Here is a 15,000-nt window from a genome sequence, read left to right on the forward strand (position 1 = left end):
TAGTCTAATTGTCAGTGGCAATTGACAATTAGACTAAGTATTCGGCCCATGTTAATGTTGTCTAATTGTCATTTTGTAAGGAATCGATGATCCTTATAAATCAAAAAATGACAATTCGACTACATTAACATGGGCAAAATAGTTAGTCTAATTGTCACAGTCAGTGATCCTTATAAATCAAAAAATGACAATTCGACTACATTAAAATGGGCAAAATAGTTAGTCTAATTGTCAGTCAGTGACAATTAGACTAAGTATTCGGCCCATGTTAATGTAGTCGAATTGTCATTTTGTAAGGAATCAGTAATCTTCATAATTCGTAAAAAAGACAATTCAACAGTCTTTTAATTCAAATTAATTACTTTAAAACCACTTAGAGATGTGGATTATTTTCCTAAATTAAGAGGGGCTTCTCAACATACATACCCTCAAATTTGGGGCCAAAAGCTGCAAGTTAAGGCCTCCAAAACAGTCACAACGTGTGACCTTTGACCCCAATTCCTTCTCTTTTTTGACAAGTGTGAAAATTGCAATAATTTCCTAAATATTAATTTTTAAACTCCCATTTTTCTCACAGACACTCAGGACAGTGCCTACAATGAGATCATTGGGTTAATATTGTTCAGATTGAAGGTCATTTTTTTCTAAGCATGTCAGAGCTTAGCTTTCTTTTTAAAGGTGTGGCCATTATCAAATGGGTTCCAACCATGTACTTTATACCACTCTAGCCCTTAGCCACGTTGCGTGGGAGTGGTTTAAAAAACCCCAAAACACCCAAATTCACACTTTCAAAGGTAAAAAAACTCCCTTAGAAAAAGGTCCAAACTGCTTGAAACTTGGTGGGAACATTGCTCCGGAAGCCTTAAATGACATACTAAAAGCACAAGTCTGCAGACCCTCTAGAAAGCTAACTTCCGGTAGCAGCATGCTAGCTAGCTAAAACCAGTAGAGCATGTGACAATTAGACTAATTATTTTTCCCATGTTAATGTCGTCGAATTGTCATTTTTGAATTATAAGGATACTTGAGTCATTACTCAAATTTATTCCAATTGTCAGTTGAGAAATCTTGAGACCAGTCTTTTAATTCAGAAAAAATACTTTACATGAACTTAGAGATGTGCATTCTTTTCCTAAATTAAGAGGGGCTTCTCAACATGCATCCCCTGAAATTTGGGGCGAAACGCTACAAGGCAAGACCCCCTAATACAGGCCCAAAGTGTGAAATTTGACCCCAATTCCCTTATATTTTGTTAGTGTAAAAATTGCAATAATTCCCTAAATATTAGTATTTAAACTCCCATTTTTCTCACAGACACTCAGGACAGTGCCTACAATGAGGCCATGAGGTGAAATCTCCTCTAAAACATTCACAATAAGGAATTGGCCGGGTGCCAAACTCCCAAAATTATGCCAATTGTCAATGGCAAAATCTTGAAAAAGTCTTTTAATTCAAATTAATTACTTTAAAACCACTTAGAGATGTGCATTCTTTTCCTATTCAAAGAGGGGCTTCTCAACATACAGAATCTCAAATCTGGGGCCAAAAGCTGCAAGTTAAGGGCCCGAACCCGACCCTAACGACGTTGCCCTTTGATCTTTTTTGACAAGTGCAAAAATGGCCATAATCCTCTAAATATTAATATCTAAGCTCCCATTTTTCTCACAGACACTCAGGACAGGGCCTACAATGAGATCATGGGGTGAAATCCCCTTAAAAACAAGCAAAAGACTTAATTGGCAGCACAAAATTCAGGATTTGGAGAGGGTCTTGGACTTAGCGAACCTGAGACCACCTGAAGAGTCTGGGCCGATCGGGGCTTTTTTTGTTCTGAACGTGCTAGAGCTTAGCTTTCTTTTTGAGGTTGTAGCCACTCCCAAATGGAGTCCAACCATGCCAGATGTGGCCCCGTAACCCTTAGCAACGCTGCGTGGGAGTGGCTTAAAGAACCCCGAAAAACACCAATTTCACTCCTTCAAAGGTTCATATCTCCTCAGAGAAAAATTGAAAGTGCTTGAAACTAGATGGGTCCATTGTCCTGGAAGCCCTGAATAGGATTCTAAAAGCACAAGTCTCTAGACCCTCTAGAAAGCTAACTTCCGGTAGCAGCATGCTAGCTACTTAAAACCAACTGGCCCTAGTAGAGCGTCCTCTGTTGTCCACCATACTCTAGTTTTGTGCAAAAAAGTGATTTTTGTGACCCTCTAGAAAGCTAACTTCCGGTAGCAGCATGCTAGCTAGCTAAAACCATTAGCGCATGTGACAATTAGACTAACTATTTTGCCCATGTTAATGTAGTCGAATTGTCATTTTTGAATTACAAGGATTCTTGATTCCTTACTCAAAATGAGCTCAATCATCAGAAATGGTTCCATACGGCAGTCAATTTTAAGAATGGTCATAATACATCACAGATTAGTTCTAAAGACTCCAGATTTTGCACAGACACTCTGCAAGGGGCCTACAATGAGGTCGTGGGGTTGATATTGCTCAGTTTGAAGGTCATTTTTTTCTAAACATGTCAGAGCTTAGCGTTCTTTTTCACGTTGTAGCCACTCCCGAATGGGGCCCAACCATCTCATTCATACCACGCTAGCCCTTAGCATCGCTGTGTAGGAGTGGTTTAAAAACCCAAAAAACACCCAAATTCACACATTCAAAGGTCAAAAGCTCCACTAGAAAAAGTTCCAAAGTGCTTGAAACTTGGTGGAACCATTGTCCTGGATGCCCTTAATGACAATGGTTTTGATATATGTTGTATAAATAAGCTTTTATAATCAACCACACAAGATATATTTTTAGATTAAACATGAGACTAATAGTCAATAATCCAGCGTTAAGTATTACAACTACACACAAAATAAGAATTTTCAACAACACGTGGTGTTTGCTGTCAGATCTAAGAGCCAATCAGCTCTCTGTTTCCCATCATGCACTGGGCAACTTAATCGGTGGAGAGTTACTGCGGCGCCTGGCTTTCAAATCGACGGCCGCCTTGTTTTCATGAGAGTATTGTAGACCACGTGTGCATGACGTCGGAGCAAGTCGGGACTGAGTCGGGGCCGAGTCGGACACAAATCTAACCGGCATGCCAAGTACCGATCTTTTATTTAATCAATTATGAACTTTTTGGTCCTCGAAAAATAAAATCAATTGCTTTTTCAGCCCACTAGATGGTGCTGTGTTGTTTTGTGGTGAGGTCAGCAAAGGTCCCAGATCAGCGTGACGGTAGGAAGTTGGTAAAAACAAACATGGAGACATCCGAGAAAGAAATTAGAAATGCGCCGTCCGTGTTTAAATCAGACGTCTTGACTTCCTGTCACTCGTAGCGCCGCTGCTCACACAGCTGTTACACGAAGCACAGGACAACATGGTGACACAGCGCTGGTCAAAGACATTTAAAAAAGCATCAAACTGACTACGGGTCCTCTAGCAGCGCTGGAAGCGGCTGTCATTCAGACGCACTTCCTCGCGTGAAATCCACCGAGCTGTGTGCGGCTACGGATAATATGATAAACCCAGACATGAGGGCATTTGACGTTCCGACGTTTTGGGGATTTCCACAATAAGTATGAAGCAGAAAGAGTGGGTATTATTTTCATGGTGAATGGCAGAAATTAAAACTGCTTGCACGGAGATAAGCCCAGCCCCCTCTCCGGCACGTCTAGCTCGAATGACGGGACTATGTAGACTGTAATACAAACAGTTCCGTTTTAGTCAGGTGCAACATTTATGACAGTGTTGGTCAGTTTGTCTGCTTGACAATCACATTTTGCTGCAATAAAATGTATTGAAGTGAGATGAGCAGACTGAAAACGTTATCTTCTTAGATACAATATGTTGACAACGTTTTCCTTTGGGGACAATTTGCGGTGGAAAAAAGGGAATAAATCGCAATACTCAATATATCGCAGTATTGTGATAGTATCGAATCGGGACCCAAGTATTGTGATAAAATCGAATCGTGGGACCTCTGGTGATTCCCACCCCTACATGCTATGGTCCCATTGTGTTTTTCAGTTCTTAACCCTTAGGAATCTGCGATCGGGGATCCGCGTTATACAATGTTCACGTTTTGTAAATATTCATATCCTCGTGATAATTCTGCACTTTCTTTCAGTGAACTTAGTACGACTAGTAGTGTTGGATCTCCGTTAATCGTTACTAAAGTAGTGTTTACGTTACGATAGCATTTTTAGCTCATGCAATGAGCATAGCTGAATCTCCGTTAGCTTAGCAACGTTATCACGTATCTCATGCGGTGTCTTGAGCATAGTCAGTGTTGGATCTCTGTTAGGTGTCGGTGTGTAATCGTTACTTTCTTTCAGTGAACTCATTCTAACTAGTAGTCATTTATTTTACAGAGGATTTCCAGCTGCGTGGGTCCGCAGGACAACATAACATCGCTGCAGCAGCCTTCCAGTCCGTCTGCCTGCCAACAGCTCACCACCGCAGACCAAAGCACATCAGCCCCACCATATAATAATAAATTTGGTTTTAGACATTTATTTAGATGTGTCTACCATTGTATTCATATATTTCACTGCTTTTGTGAACCTAAGACCTTTGGTAAAACAATTTCTAGCACCAAAACAGTTCGACTTATAATGTAAAATCGAGAAAATGACCCCCAACTCTAGGGGGATGAGTCCCATTTATAGTCATCTGCAGCCATTAATTTGATTTTCTATGACTTGAAACCAAATTTCCATGACCAAACACTTTGTGAAATCTCGGTGTAAACATGAAAAAGTGAGAAAATGTTGTATTTAAACTAACAATGAGAATTCCAAAGCATACAGTATACCTTAAATGTCACACATAGTTTGATTAAAAGAATAAACATTTATATGGATGCCTGCTTATAATTTGAGCATCTTTCTTTTAAAAGCATATTAATTATTTCAAACTCAGCATGAATTAACATCATGAACATATGAATATAACACATTTCCATGACTTTTCCAAAACTTTTCCAGGGCCGTAAGAACCCTGCATAAAAGTAACATGCAAATAATACACAATTTTCAACGTCACAATTATCTTCTTTTTTTTCAAATGCTAATGTAACCAAATTTAAGCCACTCGGGCAGGCGTGAACAACTCTAAAAACACAATTCTGCCTTTCATTCATGTCTGGGGAGTCAGATAACATTGAACTAACTATATGGAATACCTTAAACTTCCATGAAGTTGATAAATATCTTTACCTCATGATCATTTTTAAACCCTTTTACATCTGTAATTATGACAGTCTGCCTAGTTCTTTTTGTCTTTTGTATCAATAAATGTGTCAGAAAATGTCTTTTGGCAAAATTACTTTGCTCCTTTTTTTTTAGGATAAATGGTAACTTTCAAAATATGGCAAGTATTTGTCATTATTATGTTATAAAGGCTTAACACAGTGTGTAAAAACAAAAAAGTAAAGAAATGTATTTTGAATTTTCATCAGGTTTCTCTTCATAAACAATTGTAAATGAACATGAAGAAAACTTTTGAGATTACAAAAATGTAATTTAACCTATTTTACATAGACAGAGCCCAACTTAAAATAAAATAGTGCTTTTATGGCAGAGAGTTCACTGTTTCCTCCCCAGGCTGCCTTCTGTCTGTCCTTCTTTGTGTTTGTGGGGACAGGAAAGTGGCTTTGAGTGGGGGGTTTAGGTGGGTCAGTCAGTGGCATAACTCTCAGAAAGTATACTAATACCATTATTTACAACACCAACATATTATTTACAAAGAAAACGCCACTGAAAGGCCACTCAAACTACTCTCACCTAATGTTCTCCTCTGCTCTCCTGCTCTGCTCACTTCCGCCCCTCCCCCGCAGGCAAGCTCACCACTGTTTCTTTTTTTTTTTTTTTTTTCGAAGAGTTATGGTTATTTCAATGCTGCATGTTACTTCCTGTCACCGGCGACAGGATCCGTACTAGAAGAGTCAGTGCTCGCGGGCCATAAATAATACAATATAAGACCGAAGCTGCATGCCGTATGAAATCTGACCGTTTGGACACCCCTGCTTTACACATTTGTGCACAAACTTGTGTTGGAACAAGTGATTCCTAGCTTCAAAAAGGCTCAAATAATCTCAGTTTTGCTATGAGTAATTTCTACTGAAATGCTTTCATAGCTAAAGATAGCCAATAGATCAAATGTGGTGTTTCACTATATGAGCTGGTCATATGCAGGAAGCTTGTTAATGAGGAGAGCTGAAGTTCTGCATACCTGTGTCACTGCCCAGCAGAGGCTGGTTAGCAAAGTGGTTGACAAAGTCTTGAAGGGTTGCAAACTCGTTGAACCCAAACACATAACCGTTGTCTTTGCGTGTCACATGAAAATGCTTCACAGAATCCTTCGCCCTATGTGTCAAATGACAGACAAACATTTAGCAATGCACTGTTAAATCATAAATGTGCACAAATAAAATGAAAACACAAATAGAATGTAGGACAAGTCAGGTAGTCGTTGCAAGGTTACCAGGTGACAAGGTGACAAGATGAATTTATTGTCATTGTACAACAGGTTTTGCAAAGGAAATGTTGTTTGTTGCCTTGTTCTGCTACATAAGAAAAGTACAAGCAAAACATACGTCTGGTGGTACGACAGCTAATACTTGTGTTTCATTTTGAATGAAAGTTTTAGGCAGACTGACCTGACAGACAAGGCAAAGCAGCCTGGCCCCTCGTTACTGTTTCTCAGGAGATAACTTCCATCGTTTCCATTGGACAAGAGAACGGCCTCTGCAGCATGACGGGTCAGGTCATGGTGGTACCACCTTTAACAACATAAACAAGATTAACCTGTAACTCTACTGTGATAGTGTAGTTGATGTAACATTGATCTATTCCATTTCCTGTAGAAAAAAGATATTATCTAAATTACAACAATCTTTAAAGGCATATTTAAAAACATTTTCGATATTTTGGTTTAAATTTTCATTACATCCTGACAGAAATTAATGATTTAAATAAATTCAATCTGGTATCTGTGACTTTTGCAGGACTGTAATAAGCCTCATTTCATTCGACTTGATTGAGTGGCTTTGGAGGGATGCCTGAAGGGAGGGGCTATCAGTGTTGCCGACTCGGCTACTTTCTTGCTAGCTTTAGGAGCTAATGGTAAATGGACTGTCCTTGTATTTCTCTTTTCTAGTCTTCCGACCACTCAAAGCTCTCTAACACTACTTGTCATCATCATTCACCCATTCATACACTGATGGGAGGAGCTAACATGCAAGGTGCCATCTGCCAAGTTACTCCACCAGATTAGTTACTCCTGATGTACTCCATCAGGAGTAACTAATCATTAATACCTAATTATACACCGTAGGCACAGTTAGGGGTGCAATTTGGGGTTAATGTCTTGCCCAAGAACACATCAATATGGACTAGCGGCACCGAGGGTCGAACCACAGAAGCTCTGATCCACGGACGACCCTGACTGAGCCACACCACAGTCACCATTAGGGCTGCAACTAACGATTATTTTAACAATCGATTAATCGGTTGATTATTTTTTCGATTAATCGGATAAAAAAAAAATCTAAAAAAAGCATTAGTTTCCAACCCTTTATTCAAAAACAGAACTGACGGTGCAAAACATCTTCAGAAAGCACAAACAGGTTGCTCCTTGAACATCCCTGACCTGTTAATTAAGAAAATAAAATAAAAATGTAATAACACTAAAAACATACCCATGTATGCTTTATATCTGCCGAATGTGAGCCCATTTTACTGTAGTTGATCTCCTTGGAGCAGAGGTTGCATTTAGCATGCCCTGCTTTATCAATATGTATGAAATACTGGGACAGTGGGAAGCTGTACTGCTCCTCTCACGTCTGTTTGGACCTCCACCTGCCTTAAACTCTTTCATTCACATCATCTGATCAATATCTGGGTCTCTTATGACCACGACATCACGTTGTTGGCTATTCTACTTTGAGTAAAAAAAATTAAAAACCTGCAGCCAGATCCTCCGGTGTGCCGGTTTAACGTTAACGAGTGACAGCATGAACTGAATCAGATCGGGGGGTGACGGCATGTTTCATCACGTTACATTTTTTTACAAGCAAGACTGAACTGTAAGGGAACATAACGGAACTTTAACGACAATACACAACCCAAACACATTAGCTAACGTGATAGCAAGCTGACTAGCTTCCATTAAAAACAAGTTTGAGGGAAATGAAGACGCTGGAGAAATCTTAACTCTGATTGGCCAAGACTCGTCAAAGATCTTCTATTTTTGCGAAGATCACCGTCTAAACTTTTCTCAGTGACTGGCGTAATAATCGCGCGACACAACGAATTGATAATTAAATTTGTTGCCAACACTTTTGATAATCGATTTTTATCGATTCGTTGTTGCAGCTCTAGTCACCATGTACATATATATATATATATATATATATATATATATATATATATATATATATATATATATATATATATATATATATATATATATATATATATATATATATATTGGTAAGTGAAAAATGTTAGTTTTCCCTTTAAATCATGGAATGTAAGGTCCATAATGTCTAACAAAGTTGTTTTCTAAAAGTAACAGCCTGATATACTAAACAGTAATACTGCTAGCTACTTTCACTGGGAAAGAGTTGGGCTGGGGTTTTTGGTTGGATACTTTTTAAAAGCTATCTTATTCTTGCTAGTTTCTCAAGGTTACCAATCCTACCTTGAAGGAAAACATGATGCCACTACAGCAGCGTGTGTCTCAAAAGGCTGGGTTGAGTGGTGGCTCTTGGCCTTCTCTCTTGTTCTGCTCTGTGTGAAATACACATTGGTCCACAGCAAACACTCTAGTACACTGAGATGAGAAACCGCAATGTCCACATTCACTGCATTAAGGTGTGCTCCGAGCATTTGTATCCTGAATAGAGCACAGATCTGATTACTATGATCTTATCCCAATTCTCTAGTTAAGGCCCGTTCAACCAGGGACATTCATGCTGTTGATCAAGCCCACAGTTTTACGTGTGAGGGAACCAGTGGCGGGCTGTCAGGGCCTGCTAAGTCTTATCTGCTGGCCTAAACAGAATCACAAAGTTATAGCTATTTTATAATTACATTTTTATTTAAAACAAAATTTAAGTAATGAAAAGTTATATTTTTTTTATATATTTTTTTTTTCTCACAAATACACTACATGTATTATAACTATTTTTCCCTATTAGCTTATTTTCTCATTGCACAAGCGCCTGTCTTGTTTTGTTCCTCAGCTCAGGCCAGCAGCACTGCTTGCTTGACAGCTGGTTAAGTACAGCTCATCCAGGGTAGGAAATTTACATATTTTTTAGGAGGCAATTTTTGCCTCCACCGACAGGGGCATTTCAATAAAAATTGGGGGCACTTTTTGAAACTTGTGAAATAACATTTAACCTTTGTTCAAAATAATAAATATACTTATTTAAGCTTGACGTATATGAGCAATTGTCATCAAATGGCAATAATAAGACTATTAGGCAGTAGTCTACAGATTCAAAGTGTTTTCTTTGATTTTTTGAACAGAAAACATAAATCAGACAATCATATTAAATTGTATTTGTATTTCTTTGTGGTAATTTATTGTTATTAATTTTTTTAAACACCTATTAACAATTATAACTTTTTTCTTTCTTTTTTTATAATTCAAAATTATATTTATTGATTTATTATTACCGTAATCATGTTGTACCTACTAGGGGTGGGAATCACCAGAGGTCCCACGATTCTCTACTATCATGATACTATGATATATTGAGAATTGCGATTTATTCCTTTTTTTCCACCGCAAATTGTCCCCAAAGGAAAACTTTGTCAACATATTGTATCTAAGAAGATAAAGTTTTCAGTCTGCTCATTTCACTTCAATACTTTTTATTGCAGCAAAATGTGATTGTCAAGCAGACAAACTGACCAACACTGTCATAAATGTTGTCATTTCAGCTGGTTGCGCCGAAGAGGGGGCGGGGCTTATCTCTGTGCAGGTTTCATTTCCGCCATTCACCATGGAAATAACCACTCTCTGCTTCATACTTGTTGTGGAAATCCCCAAAAAACGTCCTTGTGTCTGGGTTCATAATCAGTGTTGGGGGTAACGAGTTACAAAGTAACGGATTACAGTAACGTAATTACTTTTATAGGTAACGAAGTAAAGTAACGCATTACACTCAACATATTGGTAACTACACTACTTTACTAGACCTCAGTAACGCACGTTCCTGCGTTACTCAAGACATTTGTACCAGTCCGAAAAGTTCTCTTTTAGCGGCGCGCGAGTCACACGACACTTCCTGATGAACAGCCAATCACAGAACTCCATCTGAGTGATCTGAGTGACGTAGCTGCTGGTGCGTAGAGGGAGGGAAGCGGGGAATGGAGGAGACGGAGACGGAGAGCCCGGATCCAACTGGGAGGTTCTCTCCAGGTTCCCTAGGATTAAGGATATTGCAAAGCAATACAACACTCAATACCATCAAGTGCACCTGTCTGTAATGACGTGGAGCTTCTAATGAGGACAAGACACGTCTGTATGAACGGACTCCCTCTACTGGTGAACTGCAGTATTACAGCTGTTAAAGCATTGAGAACGCGCTCTTGCACCAGACATGTATATATTTTCCACACGTAACATCAACATTAGTTAGCGTCAACAAGCACGTATCACTGTACTTTATAACTTCAAAGTAAAAGCACTTCCTGTTTACATGCTCTTCACAATAAGAGTAAATCATGTAATAAAACAAGTTACAACACTGTGGAAAGGCTTTCAGCCTGGGCAGTATTGTTCTGACCCCAAGGAGGAACAGGCTGTCGGATAAAAGATAAAGAGGCTTTTACTCATGCGATACAATCGCTATTTTGAAGGGTTAGGGAATAGAGAAAAATGATAAACTTCATAGGATATAGTGCACTTTCTGTTTATTTAGGCAATGATGAAGTGGATTTTCTGTTTATTTAATTGCATTTTTGTTTCTATTTTATGGGAAAAAGTGCATTTCTGTTTTTATTTTATGGGAAAAAGTGCCATTTATTTTTCTTAAACCACTACAATGATTCCTATAACAAGCTGGTTTTGTTCTGAGGAGTCGGCCCCCATTTGGTTTAGTGGGGTCTCATGTTTACAAAAGCCTGTTTTTGGCCTGTTTTAATGTATTACTTCTGTTTGACCGACCTGTATGTCCCCACCACACACAGCCTCTTGTATCCTGTTGTTTGTGGATTTTAAAGTGAGGCATATTTCTTTGGTCAGACAGTGTGAACAGGGTTAATGTTCGTTCAAGTTAGTGGCTGAGTTTTATATGCCATTTTGTTTTACATGTTTACAATTACAATACACTATGTGGAAAGGCTAAGAGATGCCCTTAATTGAACATTGAAAATAAAGTGATGAAAGGGCCATGATGTTTGGCCATGCGGTTAATTTGGACATTTGCTTAAAAAAATGAAGTAGTGAATAGTAGTGACGTTGCTTTTTCAGAAGTAACTTGTAACTAGTTACTTTTTCTGAGTAACTACCCCAACACTGTTCATAATATTATCTGTAGCCGCACACAGCTGCTTGTCACACAGGATGTCACGCGGGGAAGTGCGTCTGAATGACGGCCGCTTCCAGCGCTGGTAGAGGACCAGCAGCCAGTTTGATGCTTTATTTTACGTCTTTGAGCAGCGGCGTGTCGCGCATGTTGTCCTGTGTGTTGCGCAACAGCTGTGCGAGCAGCGGCGCTACGAGTGACAGGAAGTCCAGACGGTTGATTTAAACGGCGCATTTCTAATTTCATTTAATTATCAGCGGTTTATATTTCTTAGGGGCAGTTTTGCCCTCGTATTTCCGACGCTGAGCTCATCATCCAATCAGATTGCACCTCTGTTTCTCTCTCTTCTCTCTCTCCGTCGGTTAAACACATGGTGAGGGCCAGCAAGGGGGTTCTGTAGGTGTGATTCTTCACAGAGACAGCACCCACCCTGAAGCAGCATACCACCTACTGCACACTCCACTCCCGTACAGCAGGCGGCAGTATGCACCTAGTCAAGTTGGTTGCAATCTGCTATTTTAACTGAAGAAGAAGAAGCAAACTTTCCCTGTGGATAACACTTGGACCTGCTGTCCTCCCAGCGCATCTCACCCTGCTTGGCCACGCGCGATGAAAGCAGGTTTGCGCTAGCTCGCCGTTAGCTCGAGCGCTAACTAGCACTCGTTGTTAGGGGCGGGGGGCTGGTGCGCCGAACAACTGATCCAGGTGCAAGTACAAAACCCAGCCGGAGATTCCACCATAAAAGGAAGCCAGCTGTAGTTCACATGATGAACATGTGTCACATGTAAGAAACAAATGTGCCTTTTAAATAAACAGTTTGAACTGTACATAGGGATAGGGATGATTCTTGTTGATATACCACCTCCAACTAAGACAGATGCAGAGAAAACTAGTAAAGGGATGTGAAAGTTCATTGTTTGCATAAAGAGTTTCTGAGAGTGTATACAAAACCAGCTATGGGAGTGTGTAAACATAGAATGGAGGATTATGATCCGTCATGTACTGACTGCAACATGCATGAGGGGCCAGAATATTAGGCACACATAAGTTTAATAAAAGTAGTATAATGCATTGCTGAGCTATTGTATTGTATTGTATTATATTACATTGGATTGCACAGCTGTACCTGTTATGTCACAGCGTTTATAACTTTTGTTCCATTTTGTACTCAAATCATGATTTAGAAGCAGGTTTGCATTTTCCCTGACAAAGAACAGCAATTTAATGCTGCCCTACTAGAAGAATCTAGAAGCTTAGGCTGAAGCCTGAGAAACGGACTTGCTGGTGGATTTACTGATGACACCTTTCGCACAGAGGGTTACGGGGGGTTCTGTGCATCTGGTCAGTGAAATGCTGGTTGTGTCACTGTTTTTACATCTGCAGTCTTATTTAATCATAAACAAGCCACAGCGCTGTTGTTGCTGCTGGTCGAGCCGGGACTGGGGCTTGTCCCGCCTCTCCCCTCGCCAAGGTGCCAGCAGCTGCTGGAGATGTTTTGTGTATGCAGTGTTTTAGTGCCGTGGTTTTGTTGGATTGTTTTGTCATAACTAAATGTGACTAGTTGTTGATTTGCACAACATGCATTGTCCGTTAATGACGCAGCAACGGCGAGGTTGGAGGCATCCAACGGTAATTGCACATTGCTCCACGGAGTGTCCACTGTTAACCCTATGCGCCCCAAGTCCTCCAAAAATACAGCTCCTTATTTATCTCTGCAACCACATGGTTGTTTAACTACAATACCGTAACCCTTTTGAGAAGAGACCTATGGTTTAAATTTTTTTTAAGTAACCGTTAATAAAGTACCTTTTTTCTCTGTCATAGTGGTTGAAATAGCTTTGCAGGTCGGTCCACACAGCCCATGTGACCGACATGCCCGTAAAAGTGCAAAAAAAATGGCCATGTAGCAGAGTGAGTTCCTGCTGTCGGAAACAGTGTCCATGGACTGGCAGACCGGGATGGTGGTTCCCATCTTCAAGAAGGGGGACCGGAGAGTGTGCTCGAACTATCTAACTAGCTCATCAGTAGGCTCGTTGGAGATGAACCAGTTCTGCGCAGAATCGATCGGCGCGCAATGCATGCCGGTTAGATTTGTATCCGACTTGCTCTGACGTCATGCACACGTGGTCAACGATAATCTCACGAGAGCAAGCCGGCCGTCGATTTGAGAGCAAGGCGCCGCAGTAGCTCTCTCCTGACTGCCTGGCCCAGTGCATGATGGGAAACGCCTGCTGTCCCACATCAGAGAGCTGATTGGCTCTTAGATCTGACAACAAACACCACGTGTTGGAGAAAATCCTTATTTTATGTGTAGTTGTAATACTTAACGCTGGATTGTTTACTATTAGTCTCATGTTTAATCTGAAAACATATCTTGTGTGGTTGTTAATACAAAATTGTATTTATATAACAAACCACTAGTAATGTATTTCACAGGCAGACATAAAAAGAACAAAGGATGCAGCTACACACACATGTGTGTATATATATATATATATATATATATATATATATATATATATATATATATATATATTAAACAAATATGAATAAATCAAAACGTGATTTGTAAACTACAAGTAGACAAAAGTTCGGAACTAACAGGAAGTCATTTTTTCTGTGACTTCCTGTGTATACTTTGAAGTTTATTGTCAACACCTTCTGCTGCGGCCGCTGCTCTCTCTGGACTCCAGGCGAGGCGCAGCTTTAACGAACGAGCCTATAGTTTTACACGTAACTGGTCCATGGTGTTATAAAGGTTTGGGACCGCTGGACTAGAGGAGGTAGAGGGAAAATGCATAATATTATTGTAACTCGCCACCTGCTTGCGTGGAGTCTGTGTTCCACCACAGTCCCCGATGTTGGTCATGATTCATTTTGTTGACTAAAGAAGTCCGGTAAAGTTGGAAAGAGATTCACAGATTCGGACTTCCGGGATCAATAACTCGTTCACTAAACGGTGTTAAAACACAAACGATACATCTCTGTAATCGTAGTGATGCAGACAACAAGCTACAACCTTCATTTTATAAAAACGGGTCGTTCTCCGAGCTGTATGGATAACATTGGTCTCTATGTTCTGTGAGATGAGTGCGCGCAGGGACCGTCTGCAAAATGCAATGCAGAAAATACATACAACAAAAATATTCAATGACTTCACTATTATGAATTGTAGCATTGCCAAAATGTCATACAGCAATGGGCTCCCCCTTGTTGTACTACAGTTGTCCTTTTGAAGAAATATGATTTATATTAATATTTAATTGCAGTAAATATTCAATAGGGTTACATTAATAAAGTTTTAAAAGACAAACATCATGTCCTAGATCAGTGGGCTCCCCCTTGCTGTACTACAGTTGTTACTTTGAAGAAATATGATTTCTATGAATTTGTATTAATTATTATTCATATTTTTTGCAAACAATATCCAATAGCATCACAGTAATAAAGTCTAAAATGACAAA

General features: G+C 39.7%; 1 protein-coding gene across 1 annotated transcript in view; it reads right to left on the reverse strand.

The window, feature by feature from the left end:
• dapp1 (dual adaptor of phosphotyrosine and 3-phosphoinositides) overlaps positions 1–15,000 on the reverse strand; it is a gene marked incomplete at its 5' end in the record, with an annotated part of 36,864 nt that overhangs the window by 19,871 nt on the left and 1,993 nt on the right. Inside the window, 2 exons of the mRNA XM_079226762.1 lie at positions 6,226–6,359; positions 6,653–6,775. Of these exons, the coding sequence (XP_079082888.1) occupies positions 6,226–6,359; positions 6,653–6,775 (257 nt within the window). The remainder of the gene's footprint in view (positions 1–6,225; positions 6,360–6,652; positions 6,776–15,000) is intronic.

Source organism: Taurulus bubalis, assembly GCF_910589615.1.
Source record: "Taurulus bubalis genome assembly, chromosome: 11".
Taxonomy (NCBI): Eukaryota; Metazoa; Chordata; class Actinopteri; order Perciformes; family Cottidae; genus Taurulus; species Taurulus bubalis.